We start from the raw sequence: 26,626 nt of genomic DNA on the forward strand, positions 1-26,626 counted from the left end.
ATGACCTGAGCTGAAGTCGGACGCTTAACCGACTGAGCCACCCAGGCGCCCCCCACCCCTTCTTTCTTTTTTTTTTTTTTTTTTTTAAGACAACTTCCCCAAACCCTCCGAGCGACCTTCCGTCCACCTCGGCGAGACCGACCACCCGCGGCGCTGCACCCGCCCCTTCTCTGGCGGGAAGGCGCGCGCCCGGCCGGCGGTTTTGGCGGCAGGGGTCACGTGGTCCCGCTGTGGCCAATGAGGGACGCACATGGCGCGCGCGCGGCGGCCAGAAGCGGTCTCCCGCGCGGGCACCGGCGCGCCTTGTTCGCTCACGGCGACCGACCAGAGCGTGTGACCAAGAGACTGGGCGCCCGGAACACCCTGCGGCGTGGCGTACTTGACGCCGTACTGACACCTCCGTGTCCCTCTTACACCGCCCCCTTCAGCCTGCACACCCCCCTTCTCTAAACGCTTCAGCGTTTGGGGGAGAAACGCGCTGCTGGCTCCTGGGCCAGGGAACGAGCGGAAAGGACCTGGGAGGCTTGGGCCTGCTGCCACCTCACCCTGAGCGACCCCTTGTCTCCTATTGTTTGGCAGTCCTTGGACGCACACCGGTGGCCCACCAGGCTACAATACTTGTCACAAATAAGATTTCACAGTCATAATAAAATGAGAGTTCTAGGCACGGAAACAAACACGTAGATTAGGTTGTTGGCTGTTACTCTAGAAATCAAACTTAGTAGCTTTATTAATTCAGCCTCCTTATGCTTTCGAGGTGAAACTGATGAGGAAAACATCTTGGGTAAATGTGGCAACCGCCCACACGGCACCTCTGAAGGTGCTTGAGGAGGAAATCTGCGAGGATCAAGTGGCATAGCGAAGTGTGAGAACATACTGAGAAAAGTTTACAGTAAAATATACGTTCCAGAACAGTGATAACTTTAGGAATATGCTAAAAACCACTGGATTGTGCCCTTTAAAAAAAAATTTTTTTTTCAACGTTTATTTATTTTTGGGACAGAGAGAGACAGAGCATGAGCAGGGGAAGGAAGGGCAGAGAGAGAGGGAGACACAGAATCGGAAACAGGCTCCAGGCTCGAGCCCGACGCGGGGCTCGAACTCACGGAGCGCGAGATGGTGACCTGGCTGAAGTCGGAGGTTTAACCGACTCCGCCACCCAGGCGCCCCTGGATTGTGCCCTTTAAAAGGTTGAATTTTATGGTGTATGGATTACATCTCAATCTAAAAAAAAACAAAAGATACGTGCCAGAAGGTATTCCCAGGTGACAGAATCTCAGGCTCTGAAAAATTATTGTTGACATCTGCACAAATCAAAATTCAATATTTTAGTCAATTTAGTTCTTCCTGGAAAACAGATACCATGTCTGACATGGTGGCTGGAGACTATCAGCCTGAAATGTCCACCTTCTCAGTGGCATATAATTCTTTTGAAACTGGATAATAGTTTGAGATTTGCTTTAATTCTTCCTTTCGGGTGTCTAGCATATTCTTTTTTTTTTTTTTTTTTTGATGTTTATTTATTTTTGAGAGAGAGAGACAGAGTGCAAGCGGGGGAGGGGCAGAGAGTGGGAGACACAGAATCCGAAGCAGGTTCCAGGCTCTGAGCTGTCAGCACAGAGCTGGACGCGGGGCTGGAACTCACAAACAATGAGATCATGACCTAAGCCGAAGTAGCACGCTTAACCCACGGAGCCACCCAGGGGCCCATGGCTAGCATATTTTTAATCTAAAAGTCTAAAACCCCATAAACTTAACCCCAACACTCTCTAATGCCCCTCAAAACGTAAAACTTTATTTTTCCAACATTCAAGGGCATCTAGGAATCATGCAAATTTTTGCAAAACAAAAATGCAAGTTTATCTTTCCTTCATGTTCTTTCCTACATCGGCAAAATCAAAGAGGAATCGAAACTGAATTTTCCCTGCTTAACATTGCCGGGTCAAGTTACAGACATGTTTTCGTTAAAGGACAAATTGGATCTGTTTTAGTTAATTTGCGATCATCTTCATGAGTTGTCACATCAACAATTCAGAACTAATAGAAACTAAGAGATTTAATACCATGAAGCAAAGTCAGTTTTAGATTTTTGCCACCTAAGAATATTGATGAATAGATTTACCACTATCTTCTCACAATTAATGTTTAAGTAATCTATTTAATGTCCAATTTTATGTCCTCAACACCAAGAAAAATATTTATCTCAGCTTAAGGCAAGTAGTATCTTACCTGGGCTTCTTGACATGGCTGAAACTGGCTGGGAGCTAACAAGTCGGGTCATGTACTCCTTCTGAAAACTGTATTTCACCACAGGGATTTGCAACAATTTGTTACTTTGGGAGAGGGATTCAGAAGTTCTTTAGGTTCACAAACAATGGCATCATGTTTTTCTCTGTTGAAAAATATATCTTCAGAGAATTTCCCCCATCCGTATATATTCAGTATGTTTGATGAATATTAATGTTCCAACATTACAAGCAGCCTTTATTCTATGCATAAAAGGGTTATGGTTTTGAGTGGAAAATGGAACAGGGTAATTAAGGTCTTTTTCAACTTAGATAAACATCTTTCTATGTTGTTCGTCTTTAGATCTAACACCACCCCACATTCTCATCTCCAAACAGTTTTCCTTCATCTTTTCAACAGCCACATTCTACCACGACAGCAGTCTAAATTAGTATGCATAGATAAAGGGAGACGAATTAGTGTAGCCAAAAGAAAATAGATTAATAACCTAGAGATGGGGAAGATTGGAGATGAAATACATTTTGTCCTACTACCTTGTGTGTGATTTTGTATTCTCTTTAATTCTCCATATACATGTAGTCCGGCCCTACAGACACTAATGAAGACTATTCTCCACCCCCCGCCCCCTTTTTTCCAGTATTGTAGCACCAATCCAAGATATTGAAGAATTGAACTGAGATTTTCATTGTTTACCAGTACACTTAATTCTCTTGACTTAAAGGTTGGCCACAGAGTTTCACTTTCTAGTTTTTTTATTTTACCTTCCAAATCTAAGCAGTTATGGGAAAGGGAAGGAATGGTTACGAGAAGCCAGACAATAAAGAACAACCAAAGAAAGTAACAGGAGAGGCCTTCAAGAGCCTTAGATCAGTGCTATCCAGTAAAAGATGTGAACCACATATGTAATTTTAAGGTTTCTAGCAGCTACACTAAAGTAAAAAGAAACACGCAAAATTTATTTTAATGATATATTTTTTAACCAAATATATCCCCCAATAAATCCAAATGTTCTCATTCCAACAGGTGATCAATACACAAAATTATTAAAGAAATATCTTACATTCTTGTTAACGTACGTCTTCAAAGTCCAGTATATATTTGACACTTACAATACATCTCAACTCAGACTAGCCACGTTTCCGGTGCTCAGGAGCTACATGTGGCTAGTGGCTGCATTGCAGCTTTAGGCAAAAAATCAAGAACTAAAAAGAAATGACTGAAAGTAAAGCAATAGGCAGCTTTCTGAGCTATGCAAACCAAGAGCGGGTGGGAATCATCAAGAAGAATTCTGACTCAGTTTTCAAATGTACTACATTTTCCAGTGCAGAATGCTGCTTGAATATTGTGATTTTTGTAATTTGGGCCAGGTTACGGAAGAGGGAGCTATGGGTTGAAGGGTTGTAAGTGCCTGGGCATTTTTGGTATCTTGGGCAGCTGGACAGTATTTTTTAAATCTCTGTGACTTACTTATTTTATAACTGAAAGTTTGTACGTCTTCATCCCCTTCACCTATTTGAACAGCTTGACATTTTAACTATATTCATCAGGCAAACTTCTGATCCTAATTTGACTTCTCAAGTAAACTTTACATTGGAAAAAGGACATGCTCTCCAGCTAATGCATCACGGCCAAATCAGCCCTGAATAAAATTATTAAATTAGTAATTAGTCGAAGTTGACAGTCAAGATACAGAGTGAGGTTCTTATCTGAAAAGAGCCAGATAGCCTTACCCATCAGTCCATTGCGAGATTGTCATTTTGTACTATGTATTCGTATGACATTGCTAGAGAACTCAGAATAAAATATGTAATCGTGACCTTTTAAAATAAACAATCAAAATAAAGTAAACAATCAAGAATGTTGGAATTGAGGGGCGTCTGGCTGGCTCAGTCAGTTAAGCATCTGACTTCGGCTCAGGTCATGATCTCACAATTCACAGTCTGTGGGTTCGAGCCCTGCATCAGGCTCTGTGCTGACAGCTCAGAGCCTGGAGCCTACTTCAGATTCTGTGACCCCTACTTTCTGCCTCTTCCCTGCTGGCGCTCTGTCTCTCTCTGTCTCTCTCTCTCAAAAATAAATATTAAAAAAAAAAAGAATGTTGGAATTGATTTTCCCCAAACAGGTTTTCATTATCATTTTTCCCAAACAATTCTGCAGGATGTTGAGAGCTTATTTATTGAAAAATAATCCATAGTAATTATATTTTTCATCCAAAATATACTTTTAAATATATGTAAGAAAAGCACTATGCTCTTTTATAATTAGATAATTAGATAATTGCCTTTAGGAAATAGTGTGCCTACCTGAAAACACCAGCAAATCCCATGACTCATGAAAGCATGATAATGGATTTGCACATGGAAGAGAAGCAGCTACTGATCTGATGTATGTTGTCTATTTAATAATCATTGGTTTATGCTTGTCTTATTATTTCAATAAGCATTTAGATATTTTTCACTCAATAAATTATTTTATCTACTTTGGAAGCTGTTCTGACTTAAAGTTTAAAGTACATATGAGACTAGAATTTAAATTAAAAAATGGGGGTGCCTGGGTGGCTCAGTCAGTTAAGTGTCTGACTTCAGCTCAGGTCATGATCTCATGGTTCATGAGTTTGAGCCCCGCGCTCTGTGCTGACAGCTCAGAGCCTGGAGCCTGCCTTGGATTCTGTGTCTCCCTCTCTCTCTGCCTCTCCCCTGCTCACGCTGTCTCTCTCTCTCCTTCAAAAATAAATAAACTTTAAAAAAATTAAAAATAAATGGGGGTGCCTGGGTGGCTTAGTCGGTTGAGCATCTATCTGACTTCGGCTCAGGTCACAATCTCGCGGTTCGTGGGTCTGTGCTGACAGCTCAGAGCCCGGAGCCTGCTTCTGATTCTGTGTCTCCCTCTCTCTCTGCCCTTCCCTTGCTTGTGTTCTCTCTCTCTCTCTCTCTGAAAAATAAGTAAACATTTAAAAAAAATTAAAAATAAATACATAAATAAACATTTTAAAATTTTAATAAAAAATGAAAATAAATCCTAAAAAATAGGTATGAGTGAAGTTTTTATCATTTCTTACAGCAAGTAATTCATGTATGGATTTACTCGTTTTTATTTTATTTTAGAGAGAGAGAGAGAGCATGAGCAGGGGAGAGGGGCAGAGGGGGAGAGAGAGAATCTTAAGCCCAAAGTGGGACTCTATCCCACGAGATCATGGGATCATGACCAGCCTGAGATCATGAACTGAGCTGAAATCAAGAGTCAGAGGCTCCACCCAGCTGCCCCAGGATTTACATTTTGCTGCCTATGTATGGTAAGCTGAATAATGGTCTCCCAAAGATGTTCACATCATAATCCCCAGAACCTGTAGCTATTTCACCTTATACAGCAAAATAGATTTTGCTGATGTGGCTAAATTAAAGCTGTTGAGAAATACCTAATTATCATGGATTATCTGGGTAAAACCTAATCCTATGGGTCCTTATAAGAGGGAATCAGAAAGGTCAGAGTCAGAGAAGGAGGTATGACAATGGAAGCAGAGGTCAGAATGATATGAGAAAGAGTCTATGAACCTACGAATACAGGAAGCCTCTGGAAACCAAAAAAGGCAAGAAAAATGATTCTCCCCTAGAGCCTCCAGAAGGAATGCAGCCTTGCCAACCCATTTTGTATTTCTGACCTCCTGCACTATAAGATGATAATAAATTTGTGTTTTGGTCACTCAGTCTCTGGTCATTTATAACAGCAGAAACTCATACACTATGCTGATCTGAGTGCACGTTACTATCAGTACCTTTTAATTTTACTTCTTTTATTGTTGTAATGTTTATTTATTTTCGAGAGAGAGAGGAATGGGCAGAGAAAGAGGGAGACGGAAGATTCTAAGCGGGCTCTTCGCTGACAACAGAGGGCCAAATGCGGGGCTCGAACTCACGAACCATGAGCTGAAGTCGGATGCTCAGCCAACTGAGCCACTCAGGCACCCCTAGTACATTATAATTTTAAAAGTGTTCATTGTAAAGTAAGTTTGGAGGGGCGCCTGGGTGGCGCAGTCGGTTAAGCGTCCGACTTCAGCCAGGTCACGATCTCGCGGTCCGGGAGTTTGAGCCCCGCGTCAGGCTCTGGGCTGATGGCTCGGAGCCTGGAGCCTGTTTCCGATTCTGTGTCTCCCTCTCTCTCTGCCCCTCCCCCGTTCATGCTCTGTCTCTCTCTGTCCCAAAAATAAATAAACGTTGAAAAAAAAATATTAAAAAAAAAATAAGTTTGGAGATGGACAAGAGTCCATATTATAGTATTTCTGTAACAATAATTGAACAATCATAAAAACTAAGATCGTTAAACTCTAAATAACTACTTCTTGGTTGGTAGTAACTGTGAATCCAGCTATAAATCTTTTTTTTTTTTTTTAAGTAATCTCTACACCCAACTTGGGGCTTGAACTCACAACCTCAAGATCAAGAGTTGCATGCTCTACTGATTAAGCCAGCCACATGCCCCTAGCCACAAATTTTTATAATGAGTAATGTATGTTGATTAACAATGAAAAATATATATATTAATCCCTTACTAAATGCTAAGTATTGCACTAGACACAGGCGATATAGCAGTCAGCAAGACAGAAGTGGTCCCTTCCCTTGTGCAGGTAACAATCTAGCAAGGGAGGCAGACATATATACTTAATTAGAATCAAGGTAGGTATTGTGAGAATATACTATAGAGAGTGGACCTAACCTAGTCTGGGGGGTCAGACAGGACTCATCTAAGAATGATGTTTAAGCCGGGATCTAAAAGAGGACATGGGGTGGGGGGTGGGGGCACCTGGGTGGCTCAGTCAGTTGGGTGTCCGACTTCAGCTCGAGTCATGACCTTCCAACTTGTGGATTGGAGCCCCGTGTTGGGCTCTGTGCTCACAGCTCAGAGCCTAGAGCCTGCTTTGGATTCTGTCTCCCTCTCTCTCTGCCCCTCCCCTGTTCACACTCTGTCTCTCTCTTTTTCTCTCTCCTCTCACAAATAAATAATAAAACATTAAAAATAAATAAATACAAGATTACTTGGAATTGGCCAAGAGGGAAGAGGAGGGAGGGAAAAGGAATGTGTCAGAGAACCAGTACACCACATGCAAAAGCCCAAAGGCAGTCAAGAATTCAAGGCACTTGAAGAACTAAAAAACAGTGAAGGCTTTTCAATTCAAGATAGCAGAGATCTTCCCCTATCACTTCTCTCAAAAATAACAAGGAAGAGGGGCGCCTGGGTGGCTCAGTCGGTTAAGCAGCCGACTTCGGCTCAGGTCATGATCTCGCGGTTCTTGAGTTCAAGCCCCGCGTTGGGCTCTGTGCTGATGGCTCAGAGCCTGGAGCCTGTTTCAGATTCTGTGTCTCCCTCTCTCTCTCTGACCCTCCCCCGTTCATGCTCTGTCTCTCTCTCTCTCAAAAATAAATAAATGTTAAAAAAAATTAAAAAATAATAACAAGGAAGAAAAGGAAAAGACAGAGTTCATTTTGATTGAACTGGTAGTCACCCCAAACTGCAATGCGTGAAAATAGAAAATGGAGGATTTAGCAGACGCAAAGAAGGTCAAGCCAAAGTGGTTGGAGAAGGAGAAACCAAGGAGAAGCAAGGCAGGTCACCCTGAGAAACCCTGGGAAGACTCAAGAAGTTAGAGAAATGGAGATGGGAGGAATGTAGTGCTGAAAAGGGAGATTTGTTTGAAAATTTGTTTAATAAGTGGACAGATCCCCACATCCCCACTCCACCTGATATCATCAGGCTACTCCTTTTACCTCCACAGGAAACAGGAAATGTCACCTCTGGAGAAAGTAAACCAAAGGAGTTCTAGATGCGGCAACACTAGACATAGATCAGAGTAAGAGGGAGATATCGAGAGGAATGAAGTCTGAAACTGAAAATGAGACACCCAGTCTGTTTCTTCTGCTCAGATACGGACGTTTGCAGCCAAGTGCTACTGTCTAGCAAAGAATAAAGGATACATCTCAGCAAAAAATGAACCATGCCAGAAAAAAAGAGCCACAGATACTGACATTTGGGGGTTCCTAAAGAAACAGCCTTTAACTGACAAGACTCAAACACACACTTGGGGCCTCCAATCAGCTTTTAGGACTTCACTCTTAATATATGAATGGACAAAAATCAACAGATTTTCTCAACAGAGAAAAACCTTCAACACGAGAAAGTAAAAAAACCTCCAATATGTAAGAATCAGGAAAAGGAATCACAAAAAACAGAGACAACAGGGAGCATAAAAATACTTCCAAGAAATTATAGAATCATCAGAAAAATATTGTATCCAGGAAACAAGACCAGGATCCTAAAAGAGGAAATAGTCTAAGGGGAGGAAAGAACAACTGAAAATTACAAATATTAAAACAAATTAATATTCAGTAAAAATCATATATTGAAAGATAAAGAAATCCTCTGAAATAGAATAACCTTGGAAATTGTTACAAGTCAGAAAAAGTCAAGCGAACATTCTAAAAAATAACTGACTAATCTTTTTAAAAAATTAGTATTATAGACAGATAAAACGGTAGGCAGATGGGGAACATTGCTCTAGATTTAAAAAGACTAAAGAAATAAAACAACAAAGCGCAATGTGTGAACTTTGGATTCTGGCTTTTTTTTTAAAAAAAGAAAGACTGCTATAAAAAAAAAATGGTATTGAGGAACTCATGTTACTTTTCCTGGACACAATAAAGCTATTACAGGAATACAGAGATCGCCCTTATTTTTATTTATTTAATTTTTGCCCTTATTTTTAGGAGTTACATTTTAAAATATTTGGGGGGTAAAATGTCAGGTTGTCTGCCACTTACTTTCAAATGAGTCAGTAAAATAGTTAAATGAATAAAGCAAATATGAGGAAACGTTGACAATTTGTAATGTAAATAGTAGTTATACGCGTGTGAAATATACTACACCCTCAATTTTTCTTTATGTTTTAAATTTTTCAGAATAAAAACTTAGAGATAAAGTCATGAACAGACCTATAATTTAGTGGACCTTTGTGTTAATTCATAAGAGTCGTGGCCTCTTTGGAAAAGAGTTCAAAATGGAATGAAACAGTAAATAAATTGGCTGAATCCAATCAAGTGAGGTAGCTATTATAAGTTCTAATCAGATTAGAAAATTAGTTCATGATATAATTGAAATCCTCCTTAGTTTTGGTAGAACAGTTTGGGTGTATAAAGGCCAAGTGAAACCAAACCTATATTTGCGATATCCAAGAGAAACTGGCATATGAGAGAACTAACAATCACTCATATTTCTGAAGGAGTAGAGCTGATTGATTAGAAAACAGGATGATAGGGAGATGCCCAGGTTTTTGTTGAAGCAGATAAGTCGATTATGGTGGCAGTTACTAAACCAGAGAACTCCAGCACAGAATTAATACTTGGCCTTGTTTAGTGGTAGATTTTATTTTGGGAGAGGGGTGTTGGTGACAGGAAATGGTAAATTGAATATATTCAATGCTGTCCCTGAATGAAAGTCATTCAAGTGAAGATATTAAGTGAGCATTTGCCAAAACAAATTTGGAGCTCAGAAGAGAGATCAGGGCTGGAAATTTAAATTTGTGAGTCATTATCCTAGCGAAGATGAAAAATGCTACGTAAGTAAAAAGAACACCCTTGTGTTCAATCACTTAAGAGAATATTCCTTGAATTCCTACTATGTGCCAGGTTCTGTGCTAGATGCTAGGTTACAACAGTGACCAAAAACTTTATGGTACAGAATATATAGGTGGACTCCACTGTGGGCAGTACCCACAGTCCCCACGGGCTGTTGTTGAAAATGTTGTTGTGTATTTGTATAGTGATATTAGTAGAGGTTTATATTCAGATTTAACAGGGCCAATCAGGTACCCTAGACCTACTCCAATGCCTGTCAAGATTCTGCCCGCCCCCCCCAAAATTGTACTGCAACCTGTATACTATATTTACGCTGTTCCTCTGGCTATTCACAAAAAATAGGCAAAAAGTCCATGTATAATTATCTGAGTTTAGAACTTAAATCCGTTTCACATATAAACCCCAAAATTATTTGTGTGGGTTTCACATACACCGGATTTTCTAAGAATTCATCTACAGCATAAATCCAGAGAAATCAAGAGAAACATACTTTCACTGTTATTGTTTTTCTGAACTTTACCAAAATGTGTTTGCTATATCCGAAAATCAGATCATAGACTACAGCGCCGCACATGGTAATTGAGCTCCTAGTTTAACATACCTTTCCAGACTGTATTTGTGGCTGTCACATTCCCAGTGATTCTATGTATAAGTGCAACCAAATGACTACTTAATTGAGTCTTCTCTTGTATTAAGCCTGAGTATTAGCACACTGAAATATGTACCATTTTATGATAACTGCTATTGTAAATTACTTTCCTCTCATTCTCCTCTACGAGAAGGGCGTTATATAGATTTTTTAAATTGGATTTGTACATAGTTCCTATGAACCATGCATGTCATTCCAGGAGAGAAGAGGAGGTGTGACAACATAGTTGTTTTCTTTTCTTTTTTTTTTTTTTTTTAATTTTTTTTTTTTCAACGTTTATTTATTTTTGGAACAGAGAGAGACAGAGCATGAACGGGGGAGGGGCAGAGAGAGAGGGAGACACAGAATCGGAAACAGGCTCCAGGCTCCGAGCCATCAGCCCAGAGCCTGACGCGGGGCTCGAACTCACGGACCTGCGAGATCGTGACCTGGCTGAAGTCGGACGCTTAACCGACTGCGCCACCCAGGCGCCCCCAACATAGTTGTTTTAAAAAGTGACTTTCAAAGTGTTCTATGGTCCTTGCATTGTCCCAGAAGAGGTAAAAGTACACACATAAATTTATGTTATATCTAGGAAGCTACACTTTTTATATGATATAAAGTTAGATAGACCCATACGATTATTGGCCCCATGTTGCTTCAATGGCTCCATGAGATGGGGCAGTGATGACAGTGTGCTAGTTCCATCCCGGGCCTGAAGGGGCCTAGTGTGCCTCTGCTTACACACTTGCCATCTCCAGGAGAAGAGTGTGCCCCGGGGAGCTGCTGCCCTTCAAACCGAGCACCAGAAAGAACATAAAACAAAGACAGTAACATATCAATAGGCTAGAGTTAGGGGTTCTTTTTCCCTCTTTTTCCCAGAGGAAGAGAATTAGAGACTCTTTATTCCACTCTCTATTTTCCAAATTTTCTAAATGAGCATAGATTACTTTTCATTCTCAGAAAAAGAAAAGGTGCTTAAAGAAATGAAATCATTAACTCTCTTCCAGTAGAGTGATACATAACTGGTTTCTCCCAGGACATGAATTTATCAGAGTGCACACAGTAGGCAATAAACGTTTGTTGATGAAAAAAGGAACACTCCTAACTCTTCTCTCCTGGCCTCCACTGCGAATCTTCTTTGTTCTTAGTCTTTCTCTCCTTTCTAAGACCAGATTCCTCCTTTCCTCCACTTCCAGTTTCTCTCTCCCTCTGACTCTTCCTCCTTTGCTAACTCTTTGTCATTCTTCTTTCTTTGCCTTCTCTCCACCTCTAACTTTTTCTTCCCATGTTTCTCTCCCTTTTTTCTCTTTTTCCTTTTTTCTTTTAATGTAATATTGTCTCCCCCCTTCTTTCTTCTCCTTCCATCAGAATTCTACCTCTCAGCCATAATAATAATTACTTATAATGTTTATTGAAAGTTTATTATTTACAGAAATTTATCCTGTTTTCAGTGTTTGGATAATTTTTTTTAAATGTTTATTTTACAGGGGCGCCTGGGTGGCGCAGTCGGTTGGGCGTCCGACTTCAGCCAGGTCACGATCTCGCGGTCCGTGAGTTCGAGCCCCGCGTCAGGCTCTGGGCTGATGATGGCTCGGAGCCTGGAGCCTGTTTCCGATTCTGTGTCTCCCTCTCTCTCTGCCCCTCCCCCGTTCATGCTCTGTCTCTCTCTGTCCCAAAAATAAATAAACGTTGAAAAAAAAAAATTTAAATGTTTATTTTACACACACACACACACACACACACACGCACACACACAGAGTGTGAGTGGGGGAGGGGCAGGGAGAGAGGGAGACACAGAATCCAAAGCAGGCTCCAGGCTCTGAGCTGGCAGCAGAGTCCCAGTGAGATCATGACCTGAGCTGAAGTCGGAGGCTTAACCAACTGAGCCTCCCAGGCGCCCCTAGTGTTTGGATAATTTTATTTTTTTTTTTAATTTTTTTTTTTTTCAACATTTATTTATTTTGGGGACAGAGAGAGACAGAGCATGAACGGGGGAGGGGCAGAGAGAGAGGGAGACACAGAATCAGAAACAGGCTCCAGGCTCTGAGCCATCAGCCCAGAGCCCGACGCGGGGCTCGAACTCACGGGCCTCGAGATCGTGACCTGGCTGAAGTCGGACGCTTAACCGACTGCGCCACCCAGGCGCCCCTGGATAATTTTAAAATGTAAAAATATCTCTATATTTGTGCTTACTTTTTAAGAATTATTTTAATGACACATTAATATTAATTATTTTAATGACGCATTAAATTAAATTGCTTTTTAATTATGTGTGACTCTTTCTTGACTTTTCAGTGGTCGGTGATTCTAGGCAAAAGTTTCACTACATCAATTGATACCTCTCCAAAGAGAAGGACCATCCTCCAGTGACCTTCGAGTCTTGGAAATTCTGCTTATTTGGACAGACAATATTTACACACATACCAAGGTCATTTTTAAGAAGCTTTTGGAGCCCAGGCCAAATTCCACTTTCTGAGATGCCTGGATGGTTCAGTCAGTCGGGCATCTGACTCTTAATTTTGGCTCAGGTCATGATCTCGTGATTCATGAGACAGAGCCCCGTGTTGGGCTCTCCCCTGATAGCACAGAGCCTGCTTGGGATTCTCTTTTTCTCTCTATGCTTCTCCCGTTCTCTCTCTCTTCCTCTCAAAATAAACATTTAAAAATTACTGAATTTCATATTAAAAAATAAAAACTCCATTTCCTGACACACCTTCCTATACATATTTCTACCCAGGTAGAATCAGGTTACAATGAGCATTACAGGTAAACTTGAAAGAGGAAATAAATCACAACCATGGGCTGGTCACTCATCCTCTTTGGACCTTAGATTCCTTCTTAACAATCAAAAACCCTGACATTAATGATTTCTAAGGCCCTTTCCTTAGAACGAAAGGCATTTTGTGACTGAATCCCAAACAATGAAATTTCTAAAAGGGAAACATGAAACCAAAGGGATAGATTTTCTCAGTAAGCCTAGAATTTCTTTTCTTCCTTTCTTTCTTTCTTTTTTTTTTTTAAGTAGCTCCACGCCCAGTGTGGAGCTCAACAAGGGGCCTGAACTCATGATCCTGAGATTAAGACCAGAGCAGAAATCAAGAGCCGGATGCCCAACCAACTAAGCCACCCAGGTGCCCCAGTAATCCTAGAATTTCAAAGCTAAAATGGCTCCATGGAGTTCACCTAATGCAACCTGAAATAACTTCATCTCTTTGAGCCTTGATTTCTGTATCTTTATTATGGGACTATGTCCTGCCAGGCTGCTAGGAGAATTAGAGTTAATATCTGCCTACTGTTAAAAAACAAGACAACAGACCCAAAATGGAATTGCTTATGCTATGCTCCACATCACCAAATGGAAACTTAATTACAGGTTTGGCTCTCTCAGAAATGGAACCTTAAACCAGTCAATCAGGAATCACTGATCAGCACCCATTAGGTAATTTGTCTAATAGACCCCTGTAATCCCCTAAAGGAAGGTAACTTTGCGATAACCAACCTGCTTTTTTGCCTAGCAATAACTTCTTTGTTCCCACTCACTTCTGCCTATAAGTCTTTCCTTTTTACAACTCCTCAGAGCTCCTCTCTATCTACTGGACTGGATGATGCCTGGTTCAAATCAGTTTTTGCTCAAATAAGCTCTTCATGTTTTTAGTTTTATTTATATTTATTGAAGAATAATTGACATACAATATTGCTTTTCCAGTGTACAACACAGTGATTCAATATTTATAGATTTATGAAATGGTTACCACAGTAACTCTAGTTACCATCTGTCACCATACAAAGTTGTTATAATATTATTGACTATATTCCCTACCTTGTACATTACATCCCGGTGTCTTCTTTATTTTGTAACTGGAAGATTGTACCTCTTAATCCCTTTCACCTATTTCATGCATCCCCTCCTCCCCCGTGGCAAAAACCTTCAGTCTGTTCTCTGTATCTACGAGTATGTCTCTGTTTTGTTTTGTTTGTCTGTTTCTTAGTTTCCACATATGAGTGAAATCATACAGTATTTCGCTTTCTCTGTCTGACTTGCTTCACTTAGCATAATACTCTCCAGGTCCATCCACGTTGTTGCAAATGGCAAGATTTCACTCTTTTTTATGACTATAAACTCTCAAAGTTTTTAATATCTTTTATCAATTTAATATCTTTTAATATCAGTTTATCTCTTAACACTACCATATGGAAGGTAGTCAATAAATGGCAGCTATCATTTGATCTAAAACTTCTAACTTTTGGATAAAAAGAAAAAAAAAATCAGACCTAGAGGTGATGACTGACCTACAAGTGACCAGGCTGATACCAGATGCCTGGTCTCGTTAATCCCTGTTCAGCCTTTTCTCATTTTACTCCTCCTCAAAGTCAATTTCTTTATTTTTTTCTTATGTTTATTTATTATTGAGAGAGAGTGAGAGACAGAGCATGAGCAGAGGAGGGGCAGACAGAGAGGGAGACACAGAATCCAAAGCAGGCTCCAGGCTCTGAGCTGTCAGTACAGAGCCCAAGGCGGGGCTCAAACTCACAAACTGTAAGATCATGACCTGAGCTGAAGTCTGACGCTTAACCAACTAAGCTACCCAGGCACCTCTCTCAAAGTCAATTTCTAAGCACAGGTATCCCCCACTACCCGAAAGTAGAGCGTTCTTATGAAATAAAGATAAGAAGAAGAAATCTCCAGTAATTATATGGAAAAAATGTTGAGCATTCCCAGACCCAAGAAAATAACCTCTCTTAAGCCTCTCTGACACCTTAAAGATACATCTTGCTAATAAATACATGACATAAATGGAGATAAAGCCAGATGCTCTTAGACACAGTTCGAAGCTATGGCAGCTTGATGCTGAGATGCTGAGTGTGGTTCCGGGGGAAGAAACTTGTGCTGAGTGTATACACTGCCTCTATAACAGTTTGCTGCAAAACAAATGCTGAACATGATTTCTGGTTTTTGCCTTTTTAAAAATAAAAACAAAATTCCTCTTTGGAGTTCTTTCAATTGGTGAAAACAGGTACTAATACAGGTTTTTTGTAAAAGCAGAGTAGTATCACTCAACCTTTCAAAAACCAAGGGATACTTGTATCTGATCTCGATCCCCAAGCCTGAACATCTCATTTTCAGCATCTTAGGGCCTACCTGCATTTACAATAAAGAACAAGAGGGAATAACCCAAATTGCTGTTTAAAGTGCTTCAGAGACTCAGAGCAAGAAGAGAAACATTCTGAAATTGCTCTTTTCAACCTTGTTTTTATGTTGCTGTCATGTTATTAAAATTCAGAGTGGTTGATGGGAATGCAAGCTGGTGCAGCCACTCTGGAAGTATGGAGGTTCCTCAAAAAACTATTTTAGTATATGTGCTGCCGAAACGATCACAATTCCTCAAAAAACTAAAAACAGAACTACCCTACGACCCAGCAATTGCACTACTAGGCATTTATCCAAGGGATACGGGTGTGCTGTTTCGAAGGGACACATGCACCCCAATGTTTATAGCAGCACTATCAACAATAGCCCAAGTATGGAAAGAGCCCAAATGTCCATCGATGGATGAATGGATAAAGAAGATGTGGTATACACACACACACACACACACACACACACACACACACACACACACAATGGAGTATTACTCGGCAATCAAAAAGAATGAAATCTTGCCATTTGCAACTACGTGGATGGAACTGGAGAGTATTATGTTAAGTGAAATTAGTCAGTCAGAGAAAGACACAAATCATATGACTTCACTCATATGAAGACTTCAAGAGAAAAACAGATGAACATAAGGGAAGGGAAACAAAAATAATATAAAAACAGGGAGGGGGACAAATAGAAGAGACTCATAAATATGGAGAACAAACTGAGGGTTGCTGGAGGGGTGGTGGGAGGGGGGATGGGCTAAATGGGTAAGGGGCATTAAGGAATCTACTCCTGAAATCATTGTTTCACTATATGCTAACTAATTTGGATGTAAATTTAAAAAAATAAAAAATTAAATTAAAAAAAATTCAGAGTGCTTGGGGCACCTGCCTGGCTCAGTCTGTACATACAGCAAGAAACCCTTGATCTCAGTGAGTTCAAGCCCCACTTTGGGCATAGAGCTAACATTAAAACAAAACAACACAACACAAAACAAAAGAACAAAGAGTGGCTAAGGAAGGACTGAGTTAGTAGTTTCCCATAATTTCTTCAGCCAGGTGTGTATGTATATGTGTGTATTTGGCAACCCTTTAAAAATAAGAATTTATGAGGACACTTACTTACTGTACCATTAAAAAACTGCACTAAAGACACATCAGGTAGAGAACCAAATGCCCTCTTAAGAAAAAAACAAAAGAGGGGCGCCTGGGTGGCTCAGTCGGTTAAGCGTCCGACTTCAGCTCGGGTCATGATCTCGCGGTTCGTGAGTTCAAGCCCCGCGTCGGGCTCTGTACTGATGGCTCAGAGCCTGGAGCCCGTTTCGGATTCTGTGTCTCCCTCTCTCTCTGACCCTCCCCCGTTCATGCTCTGTCTCTCTCTGTCTCAAAAATAAATAAAGGTTAAAAAAAAAAATTAAAAAAAAAAAAAGAAGAAAAGAGGAGGCACTTGGGTGGTTCAGTCAGTTAAGCAACCAACTCCTGATTTTGGCTCAGGTCATGATCTCACAGTTCATGGGATGGAACCTTGCATGGGGCTGCATGCTGGCAGCAAGGAGCCCGCTTGGGATTCTCTTTCTTCCTCTCTCTCTGTCTCTCGTCCTCATGCGTGCACACATATGCATGCCCTCTCTCTCAAATTAAACTTTTTAAAAACTACAAAAATAAAAGTAAAATAAAATAGCAACTTGATTGTTACCAATGATTATGGATAAAAGGAGAAAATACTGAAACTATTTTGTCACTATAACATAGTTTTATTTTATTTTATTTTTATTATTTTTAATTAAAAAAATTTTATTTATAGCTAGGTAACATATAGTGCAATATTGGTTTCAGGAGTAGGATTCAGTGATTCATCACTTACATACAACACCCAGTGCTCATCACAAACATGGCTTTATTTTCATTCAAACTGCACAATGTTGAGGAAAGCAGTATATTTTGATATAAAAACAACTTATGGTTGACATTAAGGAGGACAACTTTATCTCATTGGGTGTTCCTTTTAAAGATAATATTTATTTGGGGCGCCTGGGTGGCTCAGCCAGTTAAGCGTCTGACTTCGGCTTAGGTCACGATCTCCCGGGTCTGTGAGCTTGAGCCCCACATCAGACTCTGTGCTGACAGCTCAGAGCCTGGAGCCTGCTGTGGATTCTGTGTCTCCCTCTCTCTCCGTCCCTCCCCTGCTCACACTCTGTCTGGCTCTCTCTCTCTCTCTCTCTCTCTCTCTCTCTCTCTCAAAAATAAATAAATATTAAAAAAAAGTATTTTAAAAAAAGATAATATTAGTTTGGATGGAACATGTGCATATGACATTAATAGTCAACTATACTTCAATAAGAACTTGTTTTAAATAAAAAAAATAACAAACACTAAGAGTACCTCAAATTTCTCTAGTGCTTTCAATTATATACTCTTGCATATATTTTGATTATGTTTTCTTCCTCATAACAAGCTCAAGGAAAACATGTTATCATGTTACAAATTAGGAAACACAAGCTTGTGTGTGACTTCCTCAGCCAGTAAGTGTTGGAAGAGCCTTAACCTGAGGTCATCTGGCTCTTTTTCCAATGTCTTTTTCACCACATCACACTGCCTTAGGAATCGGATACCACTTCATGTGTTTGTACTTCCTTTTTCATGGAGTTTGTACTGTCACAAGCACGGTGATGTACTTCCAAGTGGGCATTGCTACTCCGAATAAACAAGAACACTCTGTTTGGGCTCCTGGTTAACAAGCAGAAGAAACCTTCCTGAATCTCCCTACTTCCCATCATTTATCTTACTGTTCATCTGTTTTTCATGATAAAGTTTCCTAAAGAGTGAAGGTAAGGGGCCAGGACACATACTTCAGTAAACAGATTCTGCCTTATCTCAGTTACTGAAATTTTGAGGGAAAGAGCAGGTATGGTTTGAGCAAGGTAAAAGAATGTCTTGGTTTTCTGTGGTGGGTCAGTGGGTAACTGGAGTCTCTTTTGCAAGCCTAAAGTTTACTGGTTCAAACCCTAGTTTGAAGAATATATATTTAAGGGCCTATTTGTTTTCTTTTTCAGATGCAGTTCATTTAAAACTCTTACAAAGTTGGGGCGTCTGGGTGGCTTAGTCGGTTGAGCGTCCGACTTCAGCTCAGGTCACGATCTCGCGGTCCGTGAGTTCGAGCCCCGCGTCAGGCTCTGGGCTGATGGCTCAGAGCCTGAAGCCTGCTTCCGATTCTGTCTCCCTCGCTCTCTGCCCCTCCCCCGTTCATGCTCTGTCTCTCTCTGTCTCAAAAATAAATAAATGTTAAAAAAAATAATAATAAATAAAAAAACTCTTACAAAGTTAAAAAAAAAATTCCCAGCATTCTCAGTATTGGGTTCAAGTGAGACTTCTGTGTTCATAAACAGAGACAATGTGTGCTATCAGAGCTGGTGCATGGGATTTGGAAGGTCAGAGTCTATAAACTGTAACACAAGTAATGAGAGATAAACATATTATCAGTTTACACCCAGCGTCTGCCGTAGCCCCAGGCTAACGTATTTCTACATTTTCTGACTCTCCTATTCTGGCTCCCCATAGGACTTCTATTTACAGAGGTTTATTTGATTCTTGAGTCTCAAGCTAAGCATTCTATGCCCTTTTAAAAAGTTCAAGAATTCTGAGATGAATTGTCCTCACATGTGAGAGAGCGAGGGAGGGAGCTCTTGCCCCTATCAAAATCTCCATGGGAAATGTTATAGATTACTCTCCTGACCATTATAGGAATCTAACCATTAAGTTTCAGGGAACTGTTCCTTATCTTTCATCATTCCATTTACCTTTTCTCTAACACTCAAAATATACTCTACTACCTACTTATCTCTTACCGTCTAAAAAAAGACAATAACTCAAAACTGTATTACAACATAGACTGTCTTCCCAAGGATTTGGGCTTTTTTTTTTTTAAGCATTTTTCTCTTTAAATAATTTAGCCTTAATAGTGTTCCAGGAAACCAAATGGATACATTGGAAAATAGCTAGGTATGGAGAAAATACATTTCAGCTCTTGGGTAGGACTGGCCTGTCTCTCCAACCTTTTTTTCCTTTTAATCTTTTTATCATAAAATAAAACACAGAAGGGCGCCTGGGTGGCTCAGTCCATTAAATGTCCAATTCTGGATCTCAGCTCCGGTCACGATCTCATGTTTCGTGAGATCAAGCCCCACACTGGTCTCTGCGGTGAGCGTGGAGCCTACTTGGGATTTTCTCACGATCTCTATGCCCCTCCCCCCTCAAAATAAATACATTAAAATAGAATAAAATAGAATAAAATAAAATAAGATAAAATAAAATAAAATAAAACACAGAAACAGAAGACACTATAAAGGAAATATTTACCTTAAATTATTCTAAGGCAAACACCATCCCCAGGTGAAGAAACTTTGCTACCTACCCTTAGAAGCTCCTTCCAAGGGTCCCTTCTCAATCATTTGCTACCACCAGCACCTTGTAAGTAACCATTATCCTAACTTTTATAGCATCACTTTCATTTCCTTTTTTCTTTAATGATTTTTCCACCCAAATGTTCACTCCTAGACAGTATAGTCTCTCCCTTAACACACAAAACACAGTTAAAATTTTTTTTTGATATATCTTTTAAGTCATTTTTTTTTTAACTCTATAATCTTGAAGAACGGAGGCTCTTTGACTTGTAGTTTCCCATAGTGAGGACTTTGCAGATTGCATGATCATGATACAGTTCAACATATTCCTGGGTTTCCTACAAACTGGCAGCGGGATCTCAAGTCTATATCAGATTCAGGTTTGATCTCTTTAGCAGCATTTTAAGTGGTGGTGTGGTCTTTCCTCAGGAGGTACATAATGTCTAATTCTCTTTTTACGATCCTAGCTGTTAAGGCCTAATGCCTATATTAATTCACAGGGAGTTAACGAAACTGGGATATTCCATCGTTTCTCTTTTACTTAATAGTGGAATACTCTTACCCGGATTCACTTTCCCTTATCTCTTACTTGGTTACCCAAATAACCAAATTTAACTTTTTAAAGTTGAAAGCCTGCTATCCTCGGCTACATAATTCTCCTGAGATCCTACCTTTGAGGTGTGGCTACATGTTTTGTTGAATTTGTAGATGAGACATTGTGAGACTAAAAGGCTTACCGAAGTTGTATGTAAGGCAGATATATACTAATAAAGATCCAGTAGCAAATTCCAGCCACTAAAAACTTAAAATTCATGATTCTTTGGTTGATTATGTTTTCAAGGTCCACTCTTCGTTTCCTTTGTGACTTTCATGAAGAGATTGTTAACAAAGGTGAACTGATAGAAGTGAAGGAAAAAGGATTCTTGTGAATATATTTTGGGTTAACTGCAGGGCTCCAGCCCCTCTCCAGAAAGTCAGAAATTAAATAGCTATTGACATCTACATTTGAGCCAATTTTGGACTTACAAATGAAAGTGATTAGTCTTTTAAAAAGTCTCCTTTTTTTTTTGTACGTCCGCAGTGATCTAGAAATCATACAACCTAAATCATTTAGTTTTTAAAAATGCAAATATAATTACTTTGAGAGTTCAAAAATCTTGGGATTTTTGCATTGTTTTCACATTTACTACATACGATGTACTATGTAAAAAGGATAATTAGTTTCTTATACAATAACTGATAATAGTTATTGCTTTGAAAATATTTTCATTCTGAGATACAATCAACCTTAAACGGTTCGGTGTTAACAGCTGAAGGCATTTAAGGTGCTTCCTAGAGGCACTGAGGAGTTCAACTGGAGGCAATTATTAGACAGAACTGCCATATGCTCAGTGGATGCTGAGCAAGAATTTGGGGGGCAAATGATCTAGATTCTCAGCCCACCAGCATCACTTCATAGTTTAATGACCTTAGATTCTTGTTTATGTCTTGTTTTCCTCATTTGTAATCTGAGTAGTAAAATCCATCTCCCAGAGTTGTTGAGAATTTTAAGCAATGTAAAATAGTGGAAAAGGTGCTTTGTAAAATTTGCTGGTAGTAGATATCATATTTAAGGAGACTCATCACAGTTGATCAGATAAACTGTATCGCCTTCTGAATTAGCCATTACGGAAATGGAAAATTCCAGGTCTGCCAATGTGACATTAGAAAGGGTTTTCAGCTTCAGATATGAATGCTTCTGAGAGATTCATGTTTGGAGATACATTAACTTATAAATAAATGATAAAATCAGCATAAACCAGTGCTTTCTGTGAATATACGTTTCTCATTTTTCACCTCCTTGGTGTCTACCCCAAAAAAGTGCTAGATCTGATATTCTATTCATTATATGAAATTATAGGCAAAAAGAGAACAATTTAGTCTTAACTATTAATTAAAAGATGCAGTCATTAGCCTGTAATGACTTGTCTGGCTTTTGTGCTAGATTTTTGTATATTACAAGTCTGCAGAAAAAGTTTTCCAGAAAGGAAGCATAACATTGTACTTTATAGAAATGGAAATAAAGGCATTAGTTTGAACAATCCTCTATGTTACTTTGGTTGTAAAGTTTGGATCCTAAGATTGTCTAAGACCTCTAAGATCCAATTATAATGAAAAATGTATAGCTTCGGTTTTCGAAATTAAAGTTATTGACCCTGACAATGCAATTTTGCTATACAAGTATCCAGCAACCATTTGCAACCTATTGGAATGAGAATCAAAACAGTTTCCTCATATTCCTTCCACTTCAATTCTAATCCTAATCTGTAGCCCCAAATTAGTTTCCAGAGACTTTTGTAACAAAAAAAAATTGACTCAGAATTTAAGAAATCATGCTATTAACGTATATGGTTTTCAACAATTTTAAAATAAAGCAGTTTGCATAATCAATATAACTTTATAACTTTTAAAAACACAAAAGCCACTAGAAATGAGGACAATAGGGGCACCTTGGTGACTAGGTTGAGCATCGGACTCTTGGTTTCTGGAGGGGTCGTGATCCCAAGGTGGTGGGGCTCTACACTGAACATGGAGCCTGCTTGGGATTCTCTCTCCTCCTCTGGCCCTCTCCCCTGCTCTCTCTCCCTCTCTCTCTCTTTCTCTCTCAAAAAAAAAAAAAAAATTAAAGTCAAGACAATAAGGATTGATGCTATTTCTTTCCTTTATGTTTTCAGCACCCGTTTTATAGAACACGGACCATACATTGCTTTTCGGGTGTTGAAATATTTTACTAGCACAACCAGTTTTCCAATAATCTGCTTCGGTTGATTTAATGTTTATTTTTGAGAGAGACAGAGTGTAAACGGGGGTGGGCAGAGAGAGAGGGAGCCACAGAATCTGAAGCAGGCTCCAGGCTCCCCCCCCCCCCCCCCCCCCCCCCCCGCCTTTCTTTGGCCAGAACGTATATCCAGGATAGTTTTTAAGCAAAACGTGTTTAAGGACCTCCGTTACTCTTGCTACGTACCCCCTTCCCCCAAACGCTCGGAGAGATCGGGGCTCCACAATTCTCTTTAAGTATTGCTGTCCTGGGGCTTGGCGAAGATTATTTAACAACCCAGGTAACTAGTAACTTTCCGTTTTATACCTTTAATAATTGAGAGGGGGCATCCGCAGCTCAGAAATCGAATCCACCCCAGCTGCGCTGGAGTGAGAGCGTCCTCCCACGGACGGGGGTGGGGGGGGGGGCGTGTCAGGAAAGAAAGAGGACACCTCTCCGCGGCCGCCCGGGCGGCGGGCCGGGAGCCCGGCCTTCCCGGCGTGCCCCGCGCGCCGTGGGGACTCTTAATGTGAAGCGCCGGGTGACTCAGCCGCGTGGCCGCGCCGGCCAGGGCGGGGGGCGCGCGCCGCTGCGGCACGGCCGGTCCCCGCGGCGGCTCCTCGCGGCGCGGTGTGCGCGCGCCTCCCGGGCGGGTTCGGGCCCCGAGCGCGAGAGCGCGGCGGGAGCGTCAGGTAAGTGGCGGCGCGGGCACCCGGTAGGGCGAGTGTGGCGGCGGGCAGGGCCCCGACTCTGCCTTTGTGGCGGGGGGAGGGGGGCATCTCCTCGGGCCGCCGCTCGGGCGGACGCCCGCCGAGTCGGACCCCAATTGAAAGGCCGCGGGGGACTGAAATCCCCGCGACGAAAAATGTCCGCAAGTGGGTTTCGGGCGCCGGTTTTCGTGCCGAGGATAAAGTCTTACAGTCCGCGGAAGGGGGTGGCACCTTCTCAGGAAATCGCGAGCGCAGCCGCGGGGACAGCTGAAGTGTAACTTGACTGTTTTCTGCAGGCCCGCGGTGCTTTCGTCCCGCCGGCAGAGAAATGACGATAAAGCCCCGAGTGTTTACTGATAACGCGTTTGCAGACGCGTTTTTTGTTGGTTGGTGGGTTGGTTTCTGGCAGTGAGTCGAACTCTTTACAAATTAGGTAGTTGGTCGCACTTCTTATCAAACTCTGCCTGAAGCGGAGAGTGCGTTTTGCTCGCACTCCACCCCTGCCTCGGAGTCTTCTCTGCCGCTGGCTTTTCGTTAGTAGCTCTGAGTGCAGAAGCGCCGGGCAGAGCATCTGGGTGATCTTTTCTTTCAAGTGAAACCATGCTCTTTATAGCAGTGACTTCAGGTTTACAAGCCTCGTTCTGCACTACCAACAGACCTCTTCGATTTTGGACTGTGTGATTCTTAATTGAAAAATTCCTGCGTTGAACCGGTTTGTTTTTAAACGCGAAGCCAGTGAACAAACAAAATGGGATAAACAAGGCCGTGGAGGAACTGGTTAACCAGTTCGTGAAAATGCATTTTCCAGGTCCTTACGTTGTGCCCCCGTTAGCTGTTGAGCAACTAGCTGCAGCTGCGTTAGTTAACCTGCGAAACGGAGGTGTTTTTTTTTAATGGTCCCCCAAAACAAAGTGGTGTAGTCGAACGTAAAGAATCCGGAGTCCAAAGAACCTCACCCCAATCCCTCCCACCCCCTCATCCCCCAATTCTGGGGCAATAGTTCACTAGTGTAAGTTTGCTCATAAAAATGCCAGTACCACTCCCAGAATTTGGGTTCTAGAGATCTGTGATGGGTCCCTGAAACTGCACTTTAAGCAGGCACCCCCTTCCTTGGTCTGTTATACCACACTTTAAGAAACACCACCGTGGGGCTGCCCTGAGAATTTTTAGAACTGCCCAACTCCCTTACCCCGTTGTTGATTTACTCTCCCTTCCCCTCCCACCAGTCCTAAGCCAAGAAGCCGGCTTCTCCAGAGGGAAACTTAAGAAAAGGTAGTGCTTTCTTGGACTCTGACACCAGGGTAGGAAATGACTTCCATACATATTCTGATACTGCCTTGGTGGGTGAGAGATAGCCAGCGCCTATTAATCTGTGCTTTTTCCTTCTGGGGGCGGCTTCGAGTATCATCAGAATTTAAGCAACACCATTAGGCCACATCTTCTCATCCCAGTCTGACCATTAGAACCAGGGCAGCCAGTGCCATGTAATTCCTGTGGCCTTGAGTCCTCAGAGTTCATGGTACCTAGCAGTACTGGTAGCATTTATGAGGGCTTTCAGGTCAGCTGACCTCTAATTCAGTCATCAGATACCCAGGTAATGCCTGTTTTGTGCAAAGCCCTGGAGGAGGCCACTTGAGCAACAACATTGCAAAGGTGGCACACAGTTGCATTGCTTCCTTGAGACGAAAATGAGGACTGAGTAACCTGTGCTGCTGAAAGCTTCTTCTGTTTCTTAGATCCTCCTGAGATAGATACGAAGGGGTGAGGTTAGAGTTAGGTGGTTTGACATTTTTCTGTTTTGGGTGTCTTTTTTTTTGGTCTCCTCTCATTAATCTCTTTCTGCTGGCTTACAGAATGTCAGTGTCTTTCCTTCTATAGCGCTGGGCTTCCTGATTACCGTGCCTTCCCTCTGCCCCTGAATCTGACCATGCCTGTCCCTACTTGGCTAACTGGAGTAAAAAGCTTAGGGAAGTTGTTGGAATGCTGAATGACCTCTTGCGGGAAGACCCAGGATCGTGGAAATCAGAGGCTTTGAGATCTAAGGAAACCTATTACAAACTTACATAGTGGAGTCCTCATCTTTCAGGTAAAGAATCTGAGTGATGAGGTGGCAGAGGAAAGGACTCCTGGCTCCTAGCTGAGTGTTCTTCCACTAAATCATCTCAAGACAAATGCTTCAAAAATGGAAAAGGTTGAGAGAAATTCAGTTATAAGTAGATGAAGAAAATGGGAAGACTTCCACATGACTACAAAAGTAGTGTTTTCTGGAAAAATGGAGATTGAACGAGAATGTGATCTAAACATACAAATCATGAAGAGTGGGAGTACTAAAATAAGGACTCTGAAGCTGGAAATAAGTAGTAAAAGTTCAAATAAAAGCAAAAAGTTACCTTGTACTCCCCAAAGACATTACAAACTTAGTATTTTTTTTTTTAATTTTTTTTTTTGCAACGTTTATTTATTTTTGGGACAGAGAGAGACAGAGCATGAACGGGGGAGGGGCAGAGAGAGAGGGAGACACAGAATCGGAAACAGGCTCCAGGCTCTGAGCCATCAGCCCAGAGCCCGACGCGGGGCTCGAACTCCCAGACCGCGAGATCGTGACCTGGCTGAAGTCAGACGCTTAACCGACTGCGCCACCCAGGCGCCCCAGTATTTTTTTTTTTTTAATTCAGTTAAGCTTAAGATACTGGTGAATTTTTATTAAATAGTAGATGTTTGAGCAATGTCCAGAATGTTTTGAAGTTGTCACATAACTATACTGTTGTCCTTATCAAAGTTACTCAGTATTCTGCGGGAGACAGAATATAAAACTGATATAATCTGGTTAAATATATTTTCATGAGGGAAATGAGGTTACTGGGGTAGTATATGCATTTCTGGAAGGTAGAAGGAAAGAGGTATGTATGCAAAAAGAGAACCTTTTGATATTTTTGCTTGCAGTCCCCAAGTTAAATATTATTGGATTGTCCTTGTATATTCATGAAAGAATTAGAAGAGTCAGTGCTTAATAATTAGACATTATTATGTGCCAGACACTGTACTAAATGCTTTTACATCCGTTCTTGTATTATCTCCAT

The 26,626-nt window shown here is 41.1% G+C and overlaps 2 protein-coding genes across 2 annotated transcripts in view; one reads left to right on the forward strand and one right to left on the reverse strand.

Moving 5' to 3' along the window:
• Positions 1 to 4,573, reverse strand: part of PXT1 (peroxisomal testis enriched protein 1) — a 28,786-nt gene extending 24,213 nt beyond the window's left edge. Inside the window, 3 exon segments of the mRNA XM_047860356.1 lie at positions 2,230 to 2,307; positions 2,310 to 2,392; positions 4,551 to 4,573. Of these exon segments, the coding sequence (XP_047716312.1) occupies positions 2,230 to 2,307; positions 2,310 to 2,392; positions 4,551 to 4,573 (184 nt within the window).
• Positions 4,574 to 23,419: 18,846 nt separating this feature from the next.
• KCTD20 (potassium channel tetramerization domain containing 20) overlaps positions 23,420 to 26,626 on the forward strand; it is a 37,757-nt gene continuing 34,550 nt past the window's right edge. Inside the window, exon 1 of the mRNA XM_047858624.1 lies at positions 23,420 to 23,528. The gene's annotated coding sequence lies outside the window, so the exon portion shown is untranslated. The remainder of the gene's footprint in view (positions 23,529 to 26,626) is intronic.

The sequence above is a fragment of the Prionailurus viverrinus genome, chromosome B2 (assembly GCF_022837055.1).
Source record: "Prionailurus viverrinus isolate Anna chromosome B2, UM_Priviv_1.0, whole genome shotgun sequence".
Classification (NCBI taxonomy): domain Eukaryota; kingdom Metazoa; phylum Chordata; class Mammalia; order Carnivora; family Felidae; genus Prionailurus; species Prionailurus viverrinus.